The sequence below is a fragment of the Sugiyamaella lignohabitans genome, chromosome A (genome assembly GCF_001640025.1).
Source record: "Sugiyamaella lignohabitans strain CBS 10342 chromosome A, complete sequence".
Classification (NCBI taxonomy): Eukaryota; Fungi; Ascomycota; class Dipodascomycetes; order Dipodascales; family Trichomonascaceae; genus Sugiyamaella; species Sugiyamaella lignohabitans.
This window is the reverse complement of record NC_031672.1, coordinates 4112371-4138324: the sequence shown is the minus strand read 5'-3', so window position 1 is coordinate 4138324 and position 25954 is coordinate 4112371. Positions and strand designations below refer to the sequence as shown.

Genomic DNA, 25954 nt, shown 5'->3' with positions numbered 1-25954 from the left:
TAACTCCCAAGATTTTATCTGACCATCTTAAATTGCTGGAAGCCTCCCTGTTGTAGTAATGTAGAGCATATAATTAGCAACCTCTCCTTCTCTGGTAAATTATATTTTGGATAGGTTCTTCTCGTCGTCAGTATGCAACCCCTGATAAATGTTGACGGCCAGAGTGTGGGACACTTGTTGGAATGAACGTTGGCTGAGGTGAAGAATATATTAAAATTAGGAAAGCAGTCTTAAGAATATTCTCAAGACTACTACGATCAGATCTCAATAATTTATGCCGTTCCAACTGTTGGTGACTTGACAGGGAAATCAGTGGATTTTGGTCTGCATTATTTTGTGATCTTCAACTTGCTAGAATTCTTAAACCAATTATGATCAGTAATAGACCACAACTTATTGATGATAAGGATATGTTATAAATTACATGAGTCTCACACACTATTCATAAAAAGTACACTTGTTTTGAATGAAGTTGGTATTCGAAGACCTCATAGGAAGTAACTGCAGCTGCATCATTCATGGCTTGTGGTCAATTTCTGGTTCAACTATCCACCGAGTTATAAAAAGTAGAGCCTAAGAACTTACTAGCAACTAATCAAGTAATTTGGCAGTGGAGAATGCGATTATTATTATTTAATTATTATTGTTGTTATATTCGTCAGCAAATCATACTTCAAATCTCGTCTAGTTATACATGCAACTCATCAAACACTGCTCAGTTGGCATACTTGGATCTTCCTCTCAGCAGCTCACCGTATTTGTACATCACGAACGGGATGGCTGCCATAATCAAAGTAATGAATGCTACTAAACTTGACCCCCAAGCAACGGGGAATCGAGGGGTTGCCAAGGTATCATACATGGCTTGTCCAAATAACGGAAAAGCACAGGCGAAACTCGATCTCATAAAGGCGTTACCTGCAAATACGGATGCAAGATATCTAGGATAACTCATTGAAAGGAAAGCGAACGATGACTGGAAGATATTGAATACAGCCATCACGAATGGAAGTTCCCAAACAATGGGTAAGATCCAGTGAACTTGAGCAGTCCATCCAAATAAGAACAACGAGGCAGGTAGCAAGAAACATACCCACATAGCCAACACTAAGAAATTCTCTGGCTTGAACGTGTTGTTCTGGAATCTAGGGACAGCGTACTGTGTGAGGTAGACGAGGAAGATCATATAAGCGAAAGCACAACCCACACAGAAGCCCATATAAGCCAAACCAAGTTCAACCAGAGTGAAGTTGTAAATTCCAACGAAAACAATTGGATATGCTTCAAAAAAGAGATAGAAACAGCCATATGCCAAAGCGATGTAGGCATCAAAAGCTAGTACACCAGGCTCGCTAAGAATAAGAGCAAATGGTCTGTAAAAGATCTCTTTAATAAAATCCTTGAAGTGAACTTCCTTCTCAGCGGCTTCCTCCTTGGTGTAGTATCGATTGTCTCCAGTCTCCTTACGAACTCGAACAGCACGTCTATGAAGGACATTGGCCGGTAATGTCTCGGGGAAACAGAATGTGAGAAGCAAGAAAGTGAAGGAACAGATGGCCATTAATAACCAGAAGGTATATCTGTAATCTTTGGCATCAACCATTGCAGCACCAAGTAGTGGTCCGAGCACTAAGAATTAGTTAGTAGTGTTTCCAAAATCAAACCAGTTACTCTCTAATGAGGAACTGAAAAACTTACCAGGAGCCATAACTGCACCAATAGCCCAGCATCCGATGAACACAGGAAGGATCTGAGGAGTAATAAAATCACCCAAAGTAGCACCGCCAGTGGAAATTGAAGGACTTGACATTAAACCAGCAAGGAATCTGGAGACAACAAGACCTCCGATAGTGGGCGACAAAGCAGCGGGAATCTGCAATATAGCAAACATGAAGAGGGTGGCCATGTAAATATGATTTCTACCAAAAGAAGCTACTTCCGAAAGTGGCGAAAATATCATTGGACCAAGACCGTATCCCAGAACAAATAATGACAGGTTTAATGTGCCAACAACATGTCCGACTTTGAATTTCTCTTGAATTTGTTCTTGTCCTGGGGTGTAAATAGAAGAACCCATATAAGTCGAAGTGGTTAGTAACATGACTTGGACAACAACAAGGGCTTTCTTCTTGGCAGGCCAGTTCTGGGGGTTTTCTGGATCAGTGGGGCCGTTCCAATCCACTAAGAAGGGATCGATCTCTTTGGCGGAAGAATCATCTGTGTCGTTTACAGGAATTTGTGTCTCGTTTGCATCCTTTTCTTCTTCATCATTGCCAGACTTAAGAACATGACCCACTTCCATTGCGGCTTCAACATCATTACTAGCTACTTTGTGAGCATTGGTCCTATCTTCCTCAGCCTCTTCCTTGGCTTGATTAGTAGCAGCAGTCTGTGGTTGGAATCCCGACGGGATAGTGACTGCCCCGGTCCACTCAAGAACGTCGGATAGCAAGGTATTGCGGAAATATGTAGTATAACCCATGGTTAAGCAATAAATTATAAAGTTGATAGAAAAGATCAGTATCAATCCTAAACAGGCTCAACACAGCAGGAAATATTCCAATCAATGATGAGATAATCCTATTAGTTTGACGGTCTAATTCTAGGAATTTTAAGTTATATTTATATCTGATAGAAAATTCAGTACTTGAGGCAATGATAACAAAAAGAAAGCAGTTCGTTACAATAAAAAAAAACAATTATACCGGACATGCAAGGTACTACCTCCTATTTCCGAAGAAAAACGGGATACCGAACGCAACGTGAGTCAGTTTGAGAAGTCCAAACTACCCAAATAGACTTCATTTGACCCTTGGCAAGGTCAATCCATAACCGTCGTATTGTACTCTCTCGATGCAGATAAGACAGAAAAAGCAATTATGCATCGCCAACATCATGCATCAGCTAGACCCTTAGAGCTCGGCTAGCCGTATTATATAATCTTAATCTTGCTGCAAACCTCTTTAAACCCGCGCTTGTATGTGACAACGTGGGCGTCCGTTTCGGGGTTAGCCTGTATTTCCGTGATTCTAGACTTAAGAGCGACAGATAAGTCCGTATGACACTTAAAGCCATCACAGCCATCCGAGTCTTTACAGATGTTACACAAAAAATATTCTTTTTTGGTTGAGATCGTATATACTTGGGGAGGGGAGGAAGAAACAGACCAATTGCCAAGCAAGCTGTTTTTTGTTGGTGATTTTAGGCTTTCATGTTACCGAACAGTAAAGTTTAAAAAAAAGGATGCTTAACTCCGTTTTCCGCCGCGTTCCGCGGTGTTAATTTCAATAATAAAATCAATATAGAGTTGGCCATGGTTATGGGTGTTAAGTCCGGGATCGCCGCTACGTCGAAGGTAGAGCCCTTGATCTGTCGACTGTTGACTGTTGAGTGTCATGTCATGCAGGTAGTCATTCCGCATGTCCCGGTGCAATCCGCGATTTTGCCACTGATCACCCATTCCTGCTACTATCTAGAGTCTATGATCTGACTCTCAAACTTAGTAAATTATAGGCCGATGCGGTTGTCATGTATAGTCTTAACTCCGGCGGTGATATTTGCGAGCTTGCTACAAGTTAGTCTACTCGACTGCTGTGTGTTAATTATTCGATTGACCCGCCAGCGGGATAATACGATGACAGAGTATGATGAGTGGCGTGTCAATGTGCTTATCCTGTTTATCCACGGGTTGAGCAACAATGGAGGCGCAGGGTCTAGACAGATGCCTGATAATGTAGCTTAAATCCGCAGATAAGCCATCGGACCGGAGTTATGCTAAGCTTATTTTTTACCCTGGTTTCCTCACTCTAAGAATAAGACCATTTGGTGGTTGCCCGCTGCCCACTGCCCACTACTTTTTTCTGACTAGCTTATTTATTCGAATTGAGACCCCGCAACAAATATTGAGAACAGCTACTAAGCATAATAGTAACGGCAACGAAATTGCGTATCGTTAGTTAGTTCACTGGTGGGCCTCATTTGTTCCTTCGCAACAGTATGTCATAAACCTACGTATGCACCGCTGCTCATTCGGTCGGTTACTAAAACCAGGTCTAGAACCGCCCGGGGATAATGAACAAGTCCAAAATTATCTGGAAATGTGACGCCGCCTCCTCAAATTAAACCACCTGTAATCTTAAACTCCTATATCAAATAGTATTGCAAGTTGTACGAGACTGATCAGCTAAGGGCCGATTATCAGTGATGGATTATCTGCCGTCACACCTGCATCTGCGTCAATAAATGCTGCACAACCAGGGTAGATTCGCGTTTAACCACTCATCACAGAAAGTATGTTAAGTGCAAGTGCGGCACAGAAGTGGGCAGAAAACATTACAAACTGGGCTTGTATGCCAACCATTTCGAATCTACCCCCACCGTAAAACCAACTCATGCTATATCTAGTGCAGTTGGGTTACATGCCAAACCTGGGGTGCCCACAATTCGTGCCGTTTTCTAAAGCAATTCCGGTAGTCTCGTTTAGAATTGCCAAGCTCTATCGGGCTATTTCTCCGGATTATACGGGTCGCTCACTAAATGACCACTACTACTAGCCCTTGTCTCCCCGATAAACCCAATACAGTTACTACATGCTTGGGCCTGCCGCTAAGTGTCATTCAACAGCCAAAGGGTCAAGGGTTGCTCTTCTGTTCCTGGATTGGGGGGGGGGCATAGTTACTGGGCTGTTTGCAGCGATCAACCTATTGACTACTGATTCTTATCGTATTCATTAGTTGAACACGATAGTGACATTCGTTTCTTATCAATAGTCAAATTTGTACCTATTTTCTTTACCGCTTAGCACCAGTACATTTTTAGTATATAAAGTTGGAATATAAGCTGGTAATGATATTTTGTTCTTTTGCTATTTTTATCCAGTTCCTGGCTGTAGTCACTGCAAATCTCTGCCGTTGATGACATGCCATGTGCTTGTAATTATAAGCTCACAAAATTTACAGTACCGTACGAAGACGCTGCATGCAAGAGCATGCAACTTGATAAACGAGCTGCAACGATCGGCCAGGGGGATTGTGTTCTGCGAACTGGACTGGCGCGTATTTCTATAAAGCTGAAAAGGACAATTTCACTATGGAACTCTGACGATATATTGCCGCATTAGAACATAGCCTTGATTATAGTTTTACAAGATTGTTATCATGATATGTTGAATATGGTAACCCCGAAATAAGTTTCACTCGAGCTGACAAGGTTCTTAGCCTAAGAACTGAACTCAATTGACTCCGATGCAAGGAAAGAATAAAGACATTCAAGTGAAAATTACCAACGAAATGAGGAAAGAATAAAGATTTGTAAAACAAGATCAAGGCTAATAGTTTAGGCGTAATAGAGAACAAGATGGTCGATGGTCACAGAGTTCAACGGACTCCTCTCCTAGTCTCCGATCCCTCTGCGGCGACTATCACACGCGAGACTATCTCACTTGTCGAATACACCATAGGACCAAGTGCTAAAGCCTTTATATCTAGTCTCTGTGTATTTTTTTTTTCTCTATTGGACACAGAATAAAATACTCGAAGCTCATTGAACGAAATGTACCTCACCATACTAGCCGTTGAAGCTCGTCTGAACTAGCAACCAAAGCAATTCTTCCTTGGCTATGAACAACTCCGGATATGGAGTAAAGTGCACCTGTCCGGGCAATGCCCTAGCCAATATGCACCACACATAAGCAAGAATAAACAAAAAAAAACTAGATGCTGGGGTTATGTACAATATCTACAAGAGAAGAATTAATAGCTGACTTCAACAGCACTTCGTAACAGGTCACGGGGGTTACCGTTGCCCGACACAATGTACTGTTCATTAACATAGTCGTCAGTAACTTCATTGTTAATGACCTTCGAGGTAGACAAAAATTGTAATGCTACCTTGGTCTCTTCGAGAGTGTATCTTTGGACTTCTAATGGCTTAACTCCAGTGAATTTGGAAGCTAGCTCGTTGTCATATCGTTCAATGTGAGAATAAGCAAGAGGCTGTTGGAGACCCAAGCCCGAGGTAATAGTGTCATTAGAGCGGAATTTTCCCGATGTAGATGTTAAAATAACACCAGATTGGAACTTGCGAGCTCCAGATAAAAAGTCAAGGAAGTACTTAGGGACCTGTAGCTTTCCATGGTAAATAGGCGTATTGTCAGTATCACGGTTGGCAGAGAACACCCGGTCAGTAAAAACATTGACATCATCTAAAGTGAATAAAACAGGGGCCTTGGTTTGTGATGAGAGTTCTTCAAAGAACTCGTCCATGACTACGAAAGCATCACGTCTACGGCGGCCCTCTAATAAGAAGCTGTATAAAGAAGTAGCGGCCTTGGCAGTGTGAGCTTGGAAAGCACCGCTTCCCTTGGTAAGGTCACGAGTAACAGGAATTGATTTAAGAACAGCCTTGTTTGCTTTTGCGATCTTCTTCATCCACTCACGCACATACATGGGCTGAGCAAAGAAGCCATGGCTAGGATTGTAAAGGGCATCGTTCTTACCTGACACAAGTACTTCTGGGTTTGGAACAGAAATAACAACGTAGTCACGTAACAGAGCAAAAGCCTGAGCTTGAGCTATTAACGACGACTTACCGACACCCCTGTCGCCTAGTAAACAGATTCTGTTTTGGGACGAATCAGTAGTAGTTCCATTTTTGATAAGGTCTAGAATAGGCAGAGAATATGCCTCACGGACAAGAGTCGTCCTCTCCTTAAAAAGTTCATTTTTCTGGTCTCTCTTGAAAGAGCCCAAAGTTGACAATTGCTGTCTGACCCTCATGGGATACTGATATAAAGTAGCTGGTTCAATGTTGTTGGCAGTCATGATTTTGGACCCTGGTTCACCTGTGGGAATCTCGGGAGCGAGCTTAGCAAGTTTTGAGTGCGCAGCAGTCTTGACAAAGTTCTGAATAGATCCACCAGTCTTCTTAGGAGTTCCCCGCTTGAACAGATTGTTGGCACTGTAATCGTGAGTCGCTTTCTTCTTGTACACTTCAGTGGCAGCCGAGACGTGGAAACCACGCACAGCCCCAGCGTGACCAGCGGCTCTAGCCACATGGCTCACAGCCAGTACAGCTCGTCTCAATTCTACTTGCGACGAACGAAGCATTGTCTATATAAATAGCCCTGAATCCCAAGTCTACTCAAATGTCGCACTGATCCGGTGTGCATCATGAATTTTTCACGAAATTAGTCGGATGTTAGGGTCTAACTACATCACGTGATAGTGTCAAGGAAGCAGAATCTCGATGGACCCTGTCAGCCTCCGGCGGCTGGGGCTCCGCCCCAGACCCCGTGGCTCCTGCTTCGCAGGAGTTTTCTGGGACCGTAGACGATACGACTCGAGCGCAGCGAGAGGAGCAGGGGGGTCTGGGGCGCAGCCCCAGCCGCCGGAGGCAGCAGGTCATGCAGAAGAGTAGTAAATGTACAATAAATTAAGGTAAAAAGGGGCTTATTTCCAGTCGTCAGTTTTAATTCGTTTCAGAGGACCGGGCATATCATTCACCCCCGAGACAGACCCGTTGCGCTTGGAGCGAATCTTTTCACGCTCCTTCCAGCGGTCGCGGATCGTGCTGCAGGCTGCTAAGAGCTCTTCTTTAGAGACCGCATCTTTGATGCTCTCAAGAACCTTTTCTACTACAGAAATGTGGTTTCCGGTATCTTTGTCTCCTCTGAACCGTAAATATCGCCAGCGGCCCTCGCTATCTTGGTAACACTCAATAACCCTCTCATCCAAAGGCTCGTTAAGCTGTTTCAGCTTCTCCCATTCTTCATCGGTCAGGAATAGCTTACCGTATGGTTTGTGAACTTGGCCACCGTGCCAGGCATACAAATGACAGGTGGGCTTTGAATCGTAGTCAGTATAAGATGCATCTTCTTTGCTTTCAGCATCAGGATCGGTGTAAATAGCGAATTCCAAGACCAGCTGGAAATCAACTGTGTTCTCTTCTATTGGTTTCCATTTCAGAATGTGCTCATCGGTTCCAAACACGTAGCCTCGTTCCCGGGCTGTAAATATAAGTCCGTCAGACACATGTTTTAGCCTTGGAATCAACTCGTAGAAAACTTTTTGTAAACCATAGGATAATTCCATAGGCTTGACAACAATCATGAACGGAAACATTTTAATGTCTTCAGGAAACCTATTACAAAGGTCGCGGTATGGTTCATACAAGTCTTTTCGAAGTATACCTAACCGCTTATCAAGACTTCTTGAAATTAGTATGCGCCCATCAAGCGCCAGACAGTCGAAAACAAGGTATCTAATTTCTTCTCTTCCATCGATATTTTCTTTAACTAGCTCGCCATCAAGCAAACAACCTTCATGAAACCTGTCCATAGCATCTCGCAAAGGGAAGTGCAAATCTGGTACCCAGAAATATTCATTTTTCCTGGTAATCAAGAAAACCCGTTCTTCCTCATATTCACTAGTCAGAAACATTAAACATCTAATACCATCTGACTTTTCGCATACAAAATAGCTGTTCCGAGTGTTAGTAGATATTTATCAGTAAAAGCAGCTTCCTGCTTCTACCAGCCGACAGTCCGCATCTGACCAGTTTCATCCCCTGTCAAACTAGAATATTTATATAAGACTCCTTACAGCTAGAATCCTAGGATATTTCTGTACATCAGGAGCGACAGGGTGAACTGGTCAGCCAATGGAATTTTCAGAATTACAAACATCCGTAAACACTTACTCTTCCTTCAAAAGTTCTGACTCAATATGTCGCCGCGCAAAAGAAACAGGTTGTGAACCGGGAAATGACGTATTGCTATGATTTAGAAGCGCAGCTACTTCCCGCTGCAACTGGTGAGCTACATGAGGAGGCACCTGTTGCCCAGGCATCTCAGGTACTGATCCTGCCATGGCTGGGGGTCTGCTTCCACACTAGTCCTTCTATATCGTAAAGTACTGTGTATAGCAGTATAAGGCAGCAGTAGCTGGCAGAATTTCGGCTTTCTTATGAAGAAAGAAAATTCCTATGAAATGTTGGTCAAGTTACTCCGGTGTATATGTCATGTCGCTCGCGTCGAGCGAAACTGGTGAAGTACTGTTCCTAGAGGGCCTCTACACCCTAAACCTATATCTCCTCGACAACTATGACAGAGTTAAAATCTACTAATAAACAGACCCGTAACCAATAATAAAAGATTCTACAGAGTATTTGACATTGAACTTAAAGTTAAAACTAAAATATATAACCGATATTGTTTTCCATTTACAAATTATTCAATAAACTTCAGAAGCGTAGGTTAAAATTCACCCTTGCCCAAATCCTTATAACAGCTCCGAAATGCTCATGAAGTTCGATTTCGTAATACAGCTAGCGACATTCTCCGCTTTAAAATACTCTCGATTTTATTTATTCAAAGATTTGGATCAGTTCTGGTACGATTGTAAAACGTGAATACATCAAATCTCGCGAGAATCTTAGTTAATAGATACTAGTACCATTCATTAAAACAGTACATACAATGTCGAACATTGAAGATGACGACGAGTTCCTATATGGATCTGAAAGTCCTAAGCCAAAACGTCAGAAGACCACAACTCAAGATGCCAGCGAGGATGCCAGTATAAGCGAAGCTTTAGGATTAGATTCGACAGCGACATCGGGAGATGCTACTAAAGCTCCTCCAGCAACCAATGAAGTAGCTGCTACAGATGAAGGCGACGAGGAAGAAGAAGAGGATGACGAGGAAGAGGATGACGATTCAGATATTGAATTTGTAATCGACACCAAACCAGGTCAGAAGGCAGAGGCTCCATCACGGCAAGTGCCATATTCCACGGGAAAAGCCACAGCAGCAAACGATACAGCAAAAGAAGCCGCGACAACAGGCGGCAAAGAAATTCAGAGAGCAGAGAAACCACCAGGTATAGATATCAATGCGGTGGCTGAACACAATGGCAAACCATTAACGGAGGTTGTAATCGAAGATTTAGAAGACAAACCATGGCGAAGGCCAGGTTCAGATATTACCGATTATTTCAACTACGGGTTCGACGAGTTTACATGGACGGCATACTGTTCGAAACAAGATACTCTGCGAGCAAACTATACACCACAAAAGGTGATGGCCATGATGGGCATGCCAGTATTCCCACCAGAGATGATGACTTTCAACCAAGGATTCCCCGGCATGCCAGGCATGGGAGCTGGAGGATTCCCGCCACCACCTGCCGGATTCATGGGCATGAATAATGACGACAATGGAGCTTATGGTGGTAGCAATATCGTCGCAGGAAATAATAACGGCAATAATAGCGGTCATGGCGGCCACGGTAGCGGAGGCTCAGGTCCAGGCTACCGTCGAAAATAATGTAATGAATAATGCATGTGTTTCTACGATAATCAGAATACTCGATTCCACTGTCTACCAGTCTCTCCGGCACCGTAGACGTAACGACTCGAGCGCAGCGAGAGGAGCCACGGGGTCTGGGGCAGAGCCCCAGCCGCCGGAGGCAATATCACCTCAAGAACCGACTCTCGCCTGCCAAAATCCCTTCCCGTAATTTATACAGAGCTCGTCGCCTGCTGAGATGGGTTGGTTGAGCACAAACACGGCTACCCGCAACTGGCCATCGACGTAGTGGTCGTCGAATTTGACGTTGGGTTTGCTCTGGATCCCACGATAGTCGTTGATCATTCGTGCTTCCGTGCCCCATTTCTGAGCGTCAATTGCGATGCCAGACTGTTTATCAAGCTGGATGTCGTAATCAGAAGTTGGATCTGTATCCTGAGAATTGTGGACATATCCCAAGTAGTCGATGACATGAGACCCAGGAGCTAGTTTGCGAGCTGCAAACAGACCATTCTGCCCGTAAGCTGGGTGTTTAGGATCAAGTATTTTCTTGATTTTGACGAGGTTCGACGGATTCTGAGCCCGAACCGTAGCCTGTTTCTTCACGTCATGACCAATTGCAGCCAGCTCGTCAGCCGCCAATTTCTTCGAGTAAACGTTCCTGGTGACAAAGATCAGTCCTTCAGGCCAGTTCTTGGGTTTACTAGCAGACATTGGCACGAGCTATCACACCGACATGGAGCGACATGGAGCAGGTCAAGATGATGAAATTTCGTGCATATTTTGACAGACAGCCTCCGGCGGCTGGGGCTCCGCCCCAGACCCCGCTGCTCCTCTCGCTACGCTCGAGTCGTCTCGTCTACGGTCCCAGCAAACTCTTACGAAGCAGGAGCCACGGGGTCTGTGGCGAAGCCCCAGCCGCCGGATGTAGACCCTGGAACCCAGAATGTAATGTCACGTGATGTGTGATCTGATTTATATTTTTTTATCATGCAGATCATGATATTTATCAGTTTGCAAGGTAGAGCCAAGAGGAAGAAAAAATAATGTCAGATTCAGTTAAGAGCTCGTTACGGCTGTGCCAGCTCTGTAACGCCGAGAAACCGGTGTTGAAGAGACCTAAGACGGGCCAGAGACTGTGCAAGAGCTGTTTTTACTATGTATTTGAGACCGAGATCCACAATACAATTACAGATGCAAAGCTGTTCTATCCGGGAGAGAGGGTGGCTATTGGTGCTTCGGGTGGTAAAGACTCGACAGTTCTGGCTTATGTTTTGAAGACGCTAAATGAACGATACAACTATGGAGTAGAGTTTGTGCTTTTATCCATTGACGAGGGTATCCATGGCTATCGAGACGACTCGCTGGAGACGGTCAAGAGGAACAAACTGCAATATGATATGGATTTGGAAATAGTCAGTTATGGTGATCTTTATGGATGGACTATGGACCAAATCGTAGCTCAAATCGGTATGAAAAATAACTGCACTTACTGTGGAGTGTTCAGAAGACAGGCTCTGGATAGAGGCAGTGTTAAGCTAGGCATTAGCCATGTGGTTACTGGTCATAATGCAGACGATATGGCCGAAACCGTGTTGATGAATTTATTAAGAGGTGATACTGCTAGACTTGATAGATGTACGGAAATTGTCACCGACTCGACTGACTCGCCGGTAAAGCGTAGTAAGCCTCTCAAGTATACATATGAGAAGGAGATTGTATTATATGCTCATTACAAGAAACTAGATTATTTCACTACTGAGTGCACGTATTCACCAGAAGCATTTAGAGGAACCGCAAGAGCGCTGATCAAGAATCTCGAAGCTGTTCGTCCAAGCTCGATTATCGATGTTATCAGATCAGGCGAGAGTTTTGTATTGAAGAGAAAGCTCCAGGATGAGATCAAAAAAGCTGCTGCTGCTACCGCTGTCGCTACACCTGCTACTGCTCCATCTGATTCTAAAGTGATCAACTCCAAGACGACAGTACCTATGACCTCCACCACTACCAACACATACACCAACACATCCACCACTGTTGAACCTACCTCCACTACCAACCCAGCATCTGCCACCACCAGCACCACCATTACAACCATGCCGAAATCAGCACCACCAACATCTACACATCACAACATAGACTCCAAGGGAGCACCACTACCTTTTACAACAACCACAAAAATGCGAGGGCGATGCGAACGATGTGGATACCTTTCGAACAACAAACTATGTAAAGCATGTGTACTCCTCGAGGGACTGAATGCCGGACGAGCTAAACTGGACATTGCCGGATCACAGGATGTTTCAAAAGGTTCAGCACTACTCTCGAAACAGCTTGAGACCCTGAGCTTCTAATAAAAACACCCCAGCCCCAACCAAACACACCTCAACCCCACGAACCCAGCAATCTCCTGCGAAGCAGGAGCAACCAGGGTCTGGGGCGGAGCCCCAGCCGCCGGAGGCAACTCCCCATCCGGATAGTTCACACTTCCTAAGCCAACCACGAGTTTTCGGGCAACATCGGAAGGTTTGTGTGTATCCGTAGCGATGATATACGGAGTTTAAGCCGCTAGAGCCGCTGGCTCATTAGCACGTTCAAATAAATAAATAAGTTAATAAATTGATGCACGCATGTCTCTGGGGATGGATGCACTTAGAGCCGATCTCCTTTGTTACAGTCGCTGACAGCAGGCGTTACAGTGGGTCGGGGTCCAATCGTCAAACTCTGGAGTCCGGATCATATTCGTATAAGTCAGAATGTAATTAAAAGCTCATCTGTTTCTTCTTAGAAAACAAAAAGGAAGAATCACCAGGTAAAGGAGTAGAAGAAGTGCACGCCGCGAGAGGCTTGGAGCGGCAGGGATTCAGACAATGTAGCACGGGCCAATGCTTGAAGAGCAGCTGCATGAGCATGCACAGTTAATTGAGTCTTTGACGGGAGTCAATTGGGGTAATGCTTCATGGCGATCTATCGAGGCAGCGAGAGCTGCGAGGTGCTATCTTTAGCGTTGTTCATCAACTTCACTTGTCTCGGTCGTTTTCAACGCTAGTTATCGGTTGTTCGTTCTTTTGTTTTATACTAATTTGTGTTTTAATTACCAATTACTTTGGTTTGTACTTTTGGAGTAACTGGGCTGTTGTAAGCTTGTAAAACCCCAATTTTCTTGTGGAAATTTTCCTGGTTGCTTTTTTAGACTTTTTTTCTGAACTGTGTCTGTCTTACACTTAAATCCGGAATTAATAGGTGGTGAGACTGTGTGCCCGACTTTTTTTTTTTTTCTAGAGGCTGTGTATTTTAATTTGGACTGTGCACTTTGGTCATAGTGTATTTTGATTTGTTGATTTGTTTGATTGGCTGGTCTTTGGGATCGCTGACTAGTATCTGTAGACTGATTGATTGATTCCGGTCCGCCTGTTTATTAGATTTTGGTCTGTCTTGTGTTGGCCTATTAAGTAACTGGTTGGCCACTTGTATTATTGCTTGGCTGTGGGCAGCAGTTTTTTCCCATTATCCAATGCGTTCCTTTTTAAAATCTCATACTAGAGCGTACTCTGCCGGAGTAAATGAAGACCAATCCAGTACTGGTGGTAGTGCCAATGTCAATGCTGGTAATAATAGTTCGAATCAAAAGCACAAACATCGTCTGAGTGATACTACTGGCTTGAAAGTGAACCCTGTTCCCTACACTGGTACCACTACTGTAGTGGCAGGTTTCAGTACGAACCACAATGCCACTGGCAACGGTACGAGAAACAGTTCAAATCCTATCTCTGGGATCACTACTGGAGCTGGAACGAAATCACATTCAAGATCTCAATCTGGATCCGTAGTTGGTACTACTTCTTCCGGGTTGGGACCAGCTTTCACTTCGACCACTACATCCAGTCACCATTCTGGATCGATATCTACTTCCAGCTCAGTGACATCACTCAAAAAGTTAAACCCTATACATTATATTAGACGAGCTAGTGGTAGCTATGATACGTTCTCAAACGACAGCCATCATAACAGGCGGCATTCTGGTGGAGGTAGCTATATCTCTGTGAAAGAGTATAAAGATGCTGGCGCAATTTATGGAACTAGAACTCACGAATGGGGAACTTATCGTTCCAACAATAGTAGTGCGATAAAGGTTAGTAAAAGTGGAACGTCCACGTTACCTTCCTCGCCAACCGAGAATCCCACTGGAGATTCAGCACTGGGTGCATCATCTCCTAAATCACCACCACCACCAGGAATCCCGTTCAGTGATGTCTTCAACTCTCCTATTACTGTTGTGTCTGAGGAATATCAAGAGGATGAGGATGAAAATGACGAAGAAGAAGAAGATGATGATGATGATAACGGATCTGTATTAGAAATGACTACTCCCTCTTCCGAGAGTGTTATTATATCCCCTAGTACTCTTACTTCTACTCCAAGAGAGTGCAGTCTGAGTGCTAGTGGCAGCATATCCCATTTAACAGATACCTCCACTGGGTCGGATTGCAATAGCCCCCTTGTAACTGAGACCGATATCAATGTTTCTGGTCAATATTTTGTCGCCAGCAATAAAACTAAGAACGCTGCACTTAGTGAAGCTGTTATCCATCAGTTTGACTGTACAAAACCTAATGATACAAACGACCCACATAACGACATTACGAATAACGACATGAAGACACCTACCAGTCTAGGTACCAAGTCAGACTCTCAAGGAGACACTAAAGATACAGCAGAAGACGATGGTGATGACGCTGCTGATGATACTGCCGAATCAATTTTCTCATTCCAAGAACAGGACGAAAAAATTGGCCGCAGCTCTTCCATCAACTACTATAAGAAACTCAGTCCCGAGCTGCCTTCGTCAAATTCATATTCTGCCGACCACAGCTACGATAGTTTCTCGGAGCACAGCTTGCCTCTGGATGATGATTTTGACGACGACTGCTATGATGACAACGAGTTTATCCATCACAACAGGTTTACTGAAGATCTATCTATTAATAACGATCCTGTAGAGGGAATCGTTACCGAGCAAACTGTGGCTCCATTATCTGGATCGGCTGCACCATTAAGACCTGTTAGCCCACTTCGTGTTATAAAGTCTCCTCAGACCTCACCCATCTCAGATGGAAGCATTACCTCACTCAAGTTCTCTAGCAATAAAGGATTGTCAAGTACACAGGCGGCAGAGGATGGTACTGACGTAATAGATGAGCCTCTAGAATCATTCAGCTCTCTCGAGCATGCACTTAATCAGGCTCTTGATCAATCACTCAGCGGTCAATCACCCGATCAATATGTTGATAAGACTTTTCCACATCAAACTGATGGTTCTAATGAAAATCACCTGGCTGCTTTGAACGACTTGCCGAATGGCTCCTATTATTACTTTGAGCACGCCCCATCATCATATTCTTTTGCAGTGTCTGATGAGCTTTATAATGAAGCTAATGGTTATGATGGTGACTACGAAGACCTGGATGATTCTGGTTACTATGATAGTTTAGTGGATGAAGCCAACACCGTGACGGATCTGTACTATGACGATGATCTTGGAGCCAGTGGGTCACCGATATCCAAACCAGGCTCGAGCATCTATCGTAATTATATTGAATACAGTCGGCGACATAATCTCTATGGCAAGGAGCAAGCGCTCAGGTTTTCTGGCACAGGCAACGATAGTAGTCGTCGGGAACGGCTGGCAAGACGCAATCCAAGCGTTATTCGCCTCAGGGATAATACGATTACACTATTTGGCAGATCGTCTTCAGGTACTTCGTCGTCTACTAGATCATCTGCCCGATCTTTGGACTCGCCAACTTCCCCAATCGACGATTCTCCAAATCGTAGTCCACATAACCCCATAACACCACCCCTTTCAACGTCGGTTGTCACAAACCTCAAAGACATCGATGATTTGCCATTACCTCCCACTCGTTTTGAATCGGAGGAGAACGCACTCAGCCCGATATCAGAGCGATCTTTTGATAGTGACACAGTTGTGTCGTGCTAGTCTCATTAGTCTCGATTATCCTCATATAGTGGAACACCACCTAAAAGAAGAAACGCTAGTACCTATTTACCTACTGTAACCCCTAACTGTAATAAATTATTATATGAATCGACTGTTTATTCATATTTCGGTTGGCAAAAAACGCTAGACCAGTTCTCCTTGCTTGAAGCAATATCAGCTTTTAGAGTTTGTAAATCACCCATCAAACTACTGAGTTCGTTGGTAAGAGTGTCATAATTAGCCTCAGAAACAGTTGCATGACCGTTGCGATTCACAACCTCTTTTAGATAATCTACTAATAACCGGTTATGACGAACAACGCTGGCATATTTTAGCTGTACTGCTCTTCGCTTATTTTCCTCGTCAATTGCCCGATCCTCATAAAATCGGATTGCTTTTTTAACTTTCACAAGCTCTTGCTTAAAGGCCTCATCCTCTTCTTGGCGCAACTGGAGACTATTGATTTGTTGCTGCATTTCTTCAACAAGCTTATCACGATCTGCTCCTGACACAATATCTTGATTGATAATCGCTTTAGTCTGGATTCTTTTTGCCTGGTCAGCATATCGAAGTGTTGAAAGTGTCTCTTCGTAATCCGTAGGTGACACACAGGCAACCATGGCCGTTTTACTATTACCTCCCAGACTCTCCTTAAGGATCCAAGTGAGAACTGAGTCTCTGTAAGGAACTATAGGACGAGCATTTGTGAGACTGGATGGTACTGACAAAGCCGCAATAACACGACCCAGCGTGGTCAATGATTTGTTAATATTAGACCCCTCTCTAAGTCTTTCGCCCATTGCACCGGTTGAATTCGCTCGCTCAGAACCAGCAAGATCGACTAATCGAATTTGTGATACCTTCTCCTCCGTGGTATCGGTGTCAGAATGGAAATGAACTTGCTTAACTGTCAAAGTAAATACAGCATGTGACCGACTTGATTGATCGTTCATCTTTGTTGCCGCTGTTGACCGACATTTATTTCCCAGTGCCATATATTCTAAGACTTGGTCAGATGATTTGACCACATATTCAGACAAATCCTCTATATAAGGACCATCCGTTGGAGACTCCCGTACTTTCAGTTTTGCTGACTTGTTATTTACATTTGCTCCCCCCGAGCCTCCTTTCTTTTGTGTGGCCAGCAAATCTCTCACGCATTCATTATAAATCTCAAAATAAGACAGTCGGACCGTACAGCTCATATTTTCTGAAGCAAGGCTATCAATGCGATTGAACAGATCTCGACAAGTTCTTGGAATGATTCCAGCATTCTCATCGTCTCCCATCATGGTATAAGATTTGCCGGATCCAGTTTGTCCATATGCAAAGATACAAGTGTGATAGCCTTCCAAGTTGTGATCTAAAAATTCTTTGCCGACCGTGTTATAAATTTCTTGTTGATCAACATAATGAGGGCTATTAGGGTCTACCGAATAAAAAGCGCGGTCAAAGTAGAATTTCTTAGGTTCCAAGTTTCGTTTTGCCTGATTATCTGACGACCCAGTTGGTTTCGAGCTGGGTGGGTTTATAGTAGTGCACTGAGTTGATGGGTCCATTTGAACTAATAGCGGGGATCCTTTTTCTCTGGGTAGCAATGGTCTGACTCTTACTACAACTTTGACATTGCTGCCATCAGTAGACAGTGGGGGTGATAAGCCCCTTGTCGAGCGAGGACTATTAGTAGGAGTCCTCTGTGATAATGCTGTCTGGGGGCGGATTGCTAAAGATGATGAAGGACGAGCATTGCTCACTCTCAGGAGGTTCAGCGGTTTAGGAGACTTTGCAACATTGGGACTTGCTATTGCTGAACTTGGCCTATTTTTAGCCTTTGCTGCTGGCATTTTTAGTTCTGAGATTGAGATTTGTGCGAAGCTTTTAACGTATATTTAAATGGAAGTCATGATGCTTTGATGCAACATGTTTATTGATTACTGCAGGTGGGCAATAACAGTGCCGATCTATTGTTGTACAAGCCGTGCGCCTATTGTTCCTACGGAGGTTGGTACACACTCTGACAACAAGTCTTTTCCCCAATAAAATTAATAAAATTAATAATAATAAGAGGAGTTGCGTCTTTAATGGTGAATTATTCTGAAATAACAGATTCTAGTAGCAAAAGGCCAAATTTGACGCAAGAATCCCAATCAAAGAAAATATATGTATGGAATATAAGTTGACTACATAAGAATTATATTTCCAACCCATTGGATTTCAGTACAACTAAGAACAAATTATCTCAAATAAAACGTGTAACCGTGATATAACCACTTAACTTTCATCTCTTGATATGATTAAAGACTTCTCTCTTACGGTTATCTGCCAACTTTCTTATCTGGGTTAGGCCATAGATTGCCGATCAAAATATTTTCATGCACGACTATGATTCAGGGTCCAATAATTGTATCTAATAGATTCGCACCCCAAAGATGACTGATGCCCTGAGCCAGTTATTCCTCGGACTGGATAATGGTGCGAGACTGCAACTGGCCAAATCTATAGCACCGAAAGTTTTTGATAACCTAAACGACGATGCTGCAGCACTGGAATACAGTAAGCTGTTTACTTCGCTTTGTAGCTCGAGCGATCTAACGAAGGACGATTGGAAGGTAAGAATTGGTCAGACATTGGTGTATCTATTGCTGAGTATTTCTAACATTTAGGATCTGAATATACTGTTGCAATCCTCCTTTCTTGAATGTTTAAATAAAGAAAATAATTCAGATGAGGTGTTGAAGGGTCTTGGAACTGTATCTTCCCCATTATACAAGAATATTGAAATTTTCCGAGATTTTATAATAAAGTCTGCGATAGAATGTTTTCAATCAGAAAATTCTCCATTGTCTGTACCATACCTTAATTTGTTGGTAGAAATATTCACTCAAGTGGAGGTCGTAGAATTACCTTCTGATCTAGAGCATCTGCTGTACGACTATCTTCTGTCACTAAAACCCGTACATGCATCATTGGCGTCAAAAGCACTTTCTTCTTACATATTATCGGCATCAAAAATTGACACAGAAATCTTCTGGTCTAAGATTATCCAGTCACTGACCATATCCCGAAACCAACCTGCTGCCACGGGACGAGCTCGGAATTCTTTCAACAGACTGCTTACTACTTTCCGGCTCTGGCTGAAATGGACCGGCCGTTCTAATATCGTAGAAGACAAAACCTTCCTTGACTTATTACGCGAAAACGAATACTGGAAGTTACTTCAGGAGGGTCTAACTTCACAGTCTTACGAGGGTAAGAAGTATGCCCTTCATATTTTGTCACGATCCTTGCAGGTGCTTTCGGAAAGTGGGACCACTCATGGAATTGATATCGAGTACATGAAGTACAGTCCATCCAACGAACAATTTTCAGCAGAATGGAAACGATATATATCTCTTGTCGAGATCGTTTCAATAGATACCTCCATTAACCAAACTCAAGATTCTATTTCCGACATTGTCAAGATCCTGAGCAGAGAATCTAATATCCCTCCAGTCTGGGCAATCTCGCTATTATCATCTGCAGTTACATCAACAATGGAGCAAATTAGAAAATTCGTTACTGGCATTATTCTGTATATGGATGTTGGCGATCTAGCCATTTTTAAACACGATTCGACCTTCATCAAGGACACTCTGCTACCATTCGCAGTGCTTTCTAGTCATTTCTCGACAATAGAGATTTCAGAACACAACTATTCATGTCCACATGGTGACTTGCTAAGTAAGTTTGTGCACAACCTATTGATCTCTTTGGAAGATTATGATGCAACACAAATGATCAATAGCATCCTAGACTTTTTATATGGCAATAGGTTCACTTTCGACCCCGCCAGATTATATGTTGTAAAAGGAATTCGTGATGGATTAAGAAACAGACAGATTCTGCTTGAGCAACAAGTTGAAAAATTATTCAAGCTAAACACAAGTACAGTCGAATCATCATTTCGGAAGCAGATCTTGTATGACATGTATATCGAGATCATGCTATGTGCGGATTTGAACTGGATTACATTCAATAACTGGTTTAGTCGAATCTCCAGCTTTCTTGTTACCTGCCCGCAAAATGGTGAGGTTTACTCTAGACTTATCGCAAAGAAAATTTTGCAATATAGTAAAGAAGCGGATTTCGAAGCTTACCTAGAAAGTGAAAACGGACAATTCAACGTTTCGGTATATCTTTCGGTCAAACAAAATATATCGCAATTACCCCCCACAAAGATTCGAGAGTTTCTGCAACAACTTAGCATTCATCAACTTCAAGACCTTTGCTTGACCCCTTACACAGACCCTTTCATCGTTAGTCTATTTGGAGAACAGCTTCCTGTCATATTGGCAAAACTTTTTGAACAATCTATTGAGGCAAAAAAGATCAATTCTGAACTTAATCGTATAATTCTGCATCTAATTCAGCGAGAAGGAGGATTCTCGATAAAGCCAAGATCTTACAATCAAATTCTAGAAATGGCAGCTAGCTCTGATTTGGGGTATATTAAAAGCTCGGGTTACTCATCGCTTTATTCAAGCCTGAAATTGGCCATTTTTAACCAAAACCAAAAATGGGGCCAAATTTTTGAGTATCTTCAAGGAGCTGAGGGAATTCCATTTGATGAAGAAGTCGCTACTTGTGCATACACTCTTTTAACGCACTCTTCTGAAGAGATTCTATACACAACCAATGCATTGGACTGCTACGAGCAACATTTCCAATCCTCTGGGTTTAAGCTTCGTATGGCTATGTGCCAATTCATATACAGGCTTCTTTCCACTATTGATGAAAGTGCCTTACGACCAGTTAGTGAACAACTAATAAGTCTTTCGAAATCAATGTGGTTTAGTGTTGTAGATGAGAGACTAATGGCTTCTGAACGTGAGCTACATCAGTTGATATTGGCCTGTATTTTCAATACAAACGTCATTTTGGTTGGTACTGAAGAAGCCGAAAAAGTATTTGAAGCCATTGCAGAATCAGTTGTTGAGCAAAGTTATTCTCGTCGTGGGCTTGTTACTGTTCTTGCAAAGTATTTGGCGAAATTACCGAATCGCCTTTGGGTCGGAAGGGTACTTGTGTCTGTCTACACAAATTCCCAAGCGGATTATCACATGTTCCGCCTCGAGAACGCAATAGGGCTTCTTCACGATGAAGACACCAACTCGCTTACCTACAATCCAGAAAATAAGACTGAGTCATATATCGAATGGTACGACGAAGAAGAAATCTCAGCCAAAGTCAAAGCAATAGAATACTTTAGCAAATACAGCAATGTTGCCGACACGGCAAAGGATATATTTGAGAGCGTGGTGTTATCAGAAAAACATCGGCTATTCAACCCACTCAATAGAACTGATGGGAGAGAAGAGCTCAATAGAATCAACTGCTATCATATCCTGCTAATCTTGTGTAAGATTTTGGACCCTGAATTTTTGCTCTCGTTCGTGCGAAATAAGTTAGTCAAAGCACTTGATCGAGAGGCACTGCCATTAGCCAAGTTATATGTCGAATGGATAATAGCGGAAACAGTCGTGAAACACATCATAGCGTCATTAGATTCAGAGGCGGTTGTCGAGGAGTTGGTGTTTGGACCCCTTGAAAGGACAAACGTTGAACCAAGAGTCGTCATCTCTCTCGAGAGAATTGGTTTGGTTGTTGGAACAAGACTAGGAAAGAGGTTCACTCCAAAAATAACCCTGCAATATATTAAAGACTATTACAGAAGATATCTACAGGCTATTATGGTTCTAGCAACAAGTAATAAGGTTGCTATAAGACACAATTCTCTATCGTGTATATATGGCCTTCAAACTGTGTTCCAACGAGATAGCCACCTAGGCGATATCTTAGAGGATTATAATCAGGTGATCAATGGTGTGACATCAAATGCTTTGGCTCTAGTTACAAATTCATCACAAAGAACGGGTGAAGACGCTCTTTGGGACTTAGAAGATGATTTTAATTTATATGGAATCTGTGGGGGTGTCTTGAGAAGAATTTCGGAGCGCCAGATGCCTTCTATTACTCAACACGAACTGAGTACATATCTTTATGATAAGTCTAGACTCACCACAGTAGATGAATCATCTGCTGTTCCAATCTTGCCTAAGAAAGCCTCATACCCACCATTTCAACCTACACTCGAAGCTCACAGTGGCCCTGTCACCGTATCAGCCAAACTGAATCTTGAGAAAGAATTATCCACGACGATCCAAACAAAAAGCGGTGTGTGGACGAGTTTATCTGACATGATGGATGTCAATGATGACGAAGGAAGAAATTTAAATATCAATAGAGGGGAATTGGTCGTCTTGGCCAGTCTAGTTGATAAGCCACCTAACCTTGGAGGAATTTGTAGACTATGTGACGTTCTTGGAGCAGGACTTCTCTGTCTAAATGATATTTCTGTTCTGAAGCATCCTCAGTTTAAAAATGTTGCAGTATCAGCAGATAGGTGGATGCCCATGAAAGAGGTCAAAGAGGGTGCTATTGTTTCTTACCTTCAAGAGATGAAGCGACAAGGCTATACTCTTATTGGCCTTGAACAGACAGACAACAGTGTTCAACTTACACCAGAGCTCAAATTTCCCCGGAAATCACTACTTTTGCTCGGCAGAGAGAGACTTGGTATTGACGGAGACCTGTTATCAGAACTAGATTTTTGCATTGAAATCAAGCAAGTCGGTATCATCAGATCGATGAATATCCAAACTGCTACGGCGGTAGTTGTCCATGCATACTCCAGCCAACACTGTTAGTTCACGTACAACATATAGAACTTATTATAACAAAATCAGCTTGATCGGTGCAGGATGGCACGTGTGTTCAACGACTTGATCGAAATTTTAGATCCGGATTTAAAATTTTTTACAGCTACTCCTCTATAACTAGTCTCTATACAATAATTAAACGGACTTGGAGTACAAGCAACAGCTAAAAGAAAGAAAATAATAATAAATCATCCAACAATGAAAAATGCACCAAAACCATTTATAGTCCAATAAAATAGCTTAGAGTACAACATTCTTGGCAAGCTTACTCTTATAAGCCAAGATAGAAGCATCCCATCTGGTAGCAGTTCTGTTCTCACAAACATAAATATCTTTGGCAACCTTGTCGAGAAGACGGAAATCGTGCGACACGACAACGACACCGCCGGAGAAAGCATTGATAGCATCGGCAAGAGAGTCAATGGTGGGAATATCCAAACCGTTTGTAGGTTCGTCCAATAAGATCATGTTAGGAGCCTCAATGGCCAAAAGGGCGAAAACAACACGGGATCTTTGACCTTCGGACAAGGTACCCATAAGGGCAGTTTGGCCTTCACCAGTAAGACCGTAACGGCCGAGCTGTCCACGCCAGTATTGGAAATCTTGGGAAATGTGAGAAAACTTATCACGAACAAACTCCAAAGAGCTCTTAGTAAGATCAAGTTGATCGGCAGAGTGCTGTGAGTAGACACCAATCTTCAAGTGAGTGTGTCTTGATACTCTACCACCAGTGGGGCTTAAAGCACCAGTCATAAGCTTAAGAAGGGTGGATTTACCAACACCATTGGGTCCAACCAAAGCAATACGAGAGTCCATATCAACACCGAAGTTGAGGTTTTCATACAAGTTGTCTTCAGGGTTGCCAGAGTAGGAGAATGAAACATCGTCAAATGACAGAACTGGAGGAGGCAACTTTTCAACATCTGGGAATCTGAAGGAAAATACCTTATCAGGGACAACCTTTTCGATAAGACCCTCGTCCTCCATCTTGTCGAGAATCTTTTGTCTGGACTTGGCTTGTCTAACCAAGTTTGCATAAGTACCAGCCGATGCAATGAATTTCTTGATGTGGGCGATTTCGTCTTGTTGCTTGTAATATTGTTTCATTTGGTTTGTTTCTAATTCAGCTCTGGTCTTGATATAAGTATCGTAGTTACCACCGTATGCGACAAGCTTAGTACCTCTCATATCAACCATGTTGGTACAAACACCGTTAAGGAAATCCATGGAGTGGGAAACCAAAACAAGAGTACGATCCCATCTCTTAAGGTACTCTTCTAACCAAACACAGGCCTCCAAATCCAAATGGGCAGTGGGGTCATCCAATAATAATAGAGTAGGCTTGACGAAAAGGGCCTTAGCAAGGGCCACACGCATTTTCCAACCACCAGACATATCCTTGGTCTTCTTGGTAATGGTCTTAGCATTGAAACCAAGACCTGTAAGGATAACAGCAGCTCTGGATTCGAAAGTAGCAGGATCCATCTCGTCGATTCTCTCGTACAAGTCCTCCAAGGTAGGTGACTCAGGACCGTCCTTCTCAATGGTCTCTTCAACTTGTGCCTCAAGTCTCTTCAATTCATTTTCAGCCTCATTGACAACCCACTCAAGAGCAGAGAACTCAGAGGGCTCTGCTGGTTCGTTCAACAAGTAAATATCAATACTCTCAGGAACAGGATATTCTCTGGCAAAGATAGACTTCAAGAAAGTCGATTTACCACATCCGTTCTCACCCAACAAACCGTATCTACGACCGTAATTCAACTCAAGAACAGAGTCGGCCAAAAGGACCTTACCGTGGAACACGAGGGAAACAGCATCAATCTTTAAATCACGAGAAGTGGGCAAACTGGCCAAAACACCAGTGGTCACACGGTCGGAAATTCCATGCTTGTCTTCTTGTAATTTTAACTTTTGGAGCTTCTCATTGACAGCTTCAGAATCAGAAGTGGCAGCTGATCCATTTTCAGAGTCAGCAGGGGTCGAGGTACCAGTTCCCTTCTTGTCCTTCTTAGCAGCTCTTTCGGCCTTCTTGGCGTCTCTCTTAGCCTTGGAAGCAGAAACAACAACCATTTTCGATATCTTCTATTATATTCTTCTTGGTAGGGGTAATATCAGCGAGCAAAAATAAATTATTTCTGTCTGATTCTCTTCTTAAATATTAGCTCTGTTGAATTATCAAAAGCAAAATAACCTTAAGAATTAAAAACAGCCCAAATGTTATGAATTGCTAGGCTTTGATTTGATATTAGAAGAAAAAAACCTTTACAAATATAACCAAGTTAAACAATGCTGGCTTTGCTTTATCGTAAATGACCAAAATTTTTTCAGTCTGCATTGGGCGATCTATCTCTTAAAGGTAAGGGCAAACTACTAGCTTAAGAGCGATAGTCCCTTAAGCGCCTGGTTCTAAAAGCAGTAGAATGATGTAATTAACCTGAAGCTTCTTATAAAGGCTCTCCTTATAACTGTCAGCTTTATATCTGAATACATTCTTTTTTAGTGGATTTTTCGATGTTCGAAGCCAACTGATCTGGGGACGGTATTCTCCATATCATCCGTTATATCCCCTATCTGTTTGCTATCAATTTCAAAGAGGTGTACTCAGGCCCGAATTGACTTATATAACTATATAATCAAGAGATATTAATAGGTTGATTCTATAGCACATGACAAAAGTTAGTCGGCTCCCAATGAAATTTGATCAAATTCTTGAATTCTCTATTACACCTTGATATAGCAATATAATGTCCTGAATCACATACTTGCAACCCTTCTCACAGCAGTCAGAAACAGGAGTCGGTTGTTCTTTTAGCTCGAAAAAGCTGTCAATGTTATACAACTAAAGCAGATCTGTTCGTTCATTATCCTACCAAAAATTCCAAAATAAAA

At 42.8% G+C, this 25954-nt stretch overlaps 10 protein-coding genes across 10 annotated transcripts; 3 read left to right on the top strand and 7 right to left on the bottom strand.

Moving 5' to 3' along the window:
• Positions 1 to 715: 715 nt before the first annotated feature.
• On the bottom strand, positions 716 to 1561 carry FLR1 (Flr1p; the record flags this gene model as incomplete). The annotated part of the gene is made up of 1 exon (XM_018878199.1): positions 716 to 1561. One exon carries the CDS (start codon positions 1559 to 1561, stop codon positions 716 to 718), a length of 846 nt encoding a protein of 281 aa, XP_018735527.1.
• Positions 1562 to 1636: 75 nt separating this feature from the next.
• FLR1 (Flr1p) lies at positions 1637 to 2482 on the bottom strand (the record flags this gene model as incomplete). The annotated part of the gene is made up of 1 exon (XM_018878198.1): positions 1637 to 2482. The coding sequence occupies one exon, from the start codon at positions 2480 to 2482 to the stop codon at positions 1637 to 1639; it is 846 nt and encodes a 281-aa protein (XP_018735526.1).
• A 3268-nt stretch (positions 2483 to 5750) lies between these two features.
• On the bottom strand, positions 5751 to 7106 carry RSM23 (mitochondrial 37S ribosomal protein RSM23; the record flags this gene model as incomplete). The annotated part of the gene is made up of 1 exon (XM_018878197.1): positions 5751 to 7106. The coding sequence occupies one exon, from the start codon at positions 7104 to 7106 to the stop codon at positions 5751 to 5753; it is 1356 nt and encodes a 451-aa protein (XP_018735525.1).
• Positions 7107 to 7448: 342 nt separating this feature from the next.
• CEG1 (Ceg1p) lies at positions 7449 to 8438 on the bottom strand (the record flags this gene model as incomplete). Its single annotated transcript, XM_018878196.1, has 1 exon — positions 7449 to 8438. One exon carries the CDS (start codon positions 8436 to 8438, stop codon positions 7449 to 7451), a length of 990 nt encoding a protein of 329 aa, XP_018735524.1.
• A 1037-nt stretch (positions 8439 to 9475) lies between these two features.
• FIP1 (Fip1p) lies at positions 9476 to 10324 on the top strand (the record flags this gene model as incomplete). Its single annotated transcript, XM_018878195.1, has 1 exon — positions 9476 to 10324. The coding sequence occupies one exon, from the start codon at positions 9476 to 9478 to the stop codon at positions 10322 to 10324; it is 849 nt and encodes a 282-aa protein (XP_018735523.1).
• Positions 10325 to 10477: 153 nt separating this feature from the next.
• On the bottom strand, positions 10478 to 11020 carry AWJ20_1323 (uncharacterized protein; the record flags this gene model as incomplete). Its single annotated transcript, XM_018878194.1, has 1 exon — positions 10478 to 11020. The coding sequence occupies one exon, from the start codon at positions 11018 to 11020 to the stop codon at positions 10478 to 10480; it is 543 nt and encodes a 180-aa protein (XP_018735522.1).
• A 332-nt stretch (positions 11021 to 11352) lies between these two features.
• On the top strand, positions 11353 to 12660 carry NCS6 (Ncs6p; the record flags this gene model as incomplete). Its single annotated transcript, XM_018878193.1, has 1 exon — positions 11353 to 12660. One exon carries the CDS (start codon positions 11353 to 11355, stop codon positions 12658 to 12660), a length of 1308 nt encoding a protein of 435 aa, XP_018735521.1.
• A 3760-nt stretch (positions 12661 to 16420) lies between these two features.
• Positions 16421 to 18148, bottom strand: KIP3 (tubulin-dependent ATPase KIP3; the record flags this gene model as incomplete). The annotated part of the gene is made up of 1 exon (XM_018878192.1): positions 16421 to 18148. The coding sequence occupies one exon, from the start codon at positions 18146 to 18148 to the stop codon at positions 16421 to 16423; it is 1728 nt and encodes a 575-aa protein (XP_018735520.1).
• A 1491-nt stretch (positions 18149 to 19639) lies between these two features.
• TRM3 (Trm3p) lies at positions 19640 to 23050 on the top strand (the record flags this gene model as incomplete). Its single annotated transcript, XM_018878191.1, has 1 exon — positions 19640 to 23050. One exon carries the CDS (start codon positions 19640 to 19642, stop codon positions 23048 to 23050), a length of 3411 nt encoding a protein of 1136 aa, XP_018735519.1.
• A 252-nt stretch (positions 23051 to 23302) lies between these two features.
• Positions 23303 to 25135, bottom strand: ARB1 (ATP-binding cassette family ATPase ARB1; the record flags this gene model as incomplete). The annotated part of the gene is made up of 1 exon (XM_018878189.1): positions 23303 to 25135. The coding sequence occupies one exon, from the start codon at positions 25133 to 25135 to the stop codon at positions 23303 to 23305; it is 1833 nt and encodes a 610-aa protein (XP_018735518.1).
• Positions 25136 to 25954: the final 819 nt, after the last annotated feature.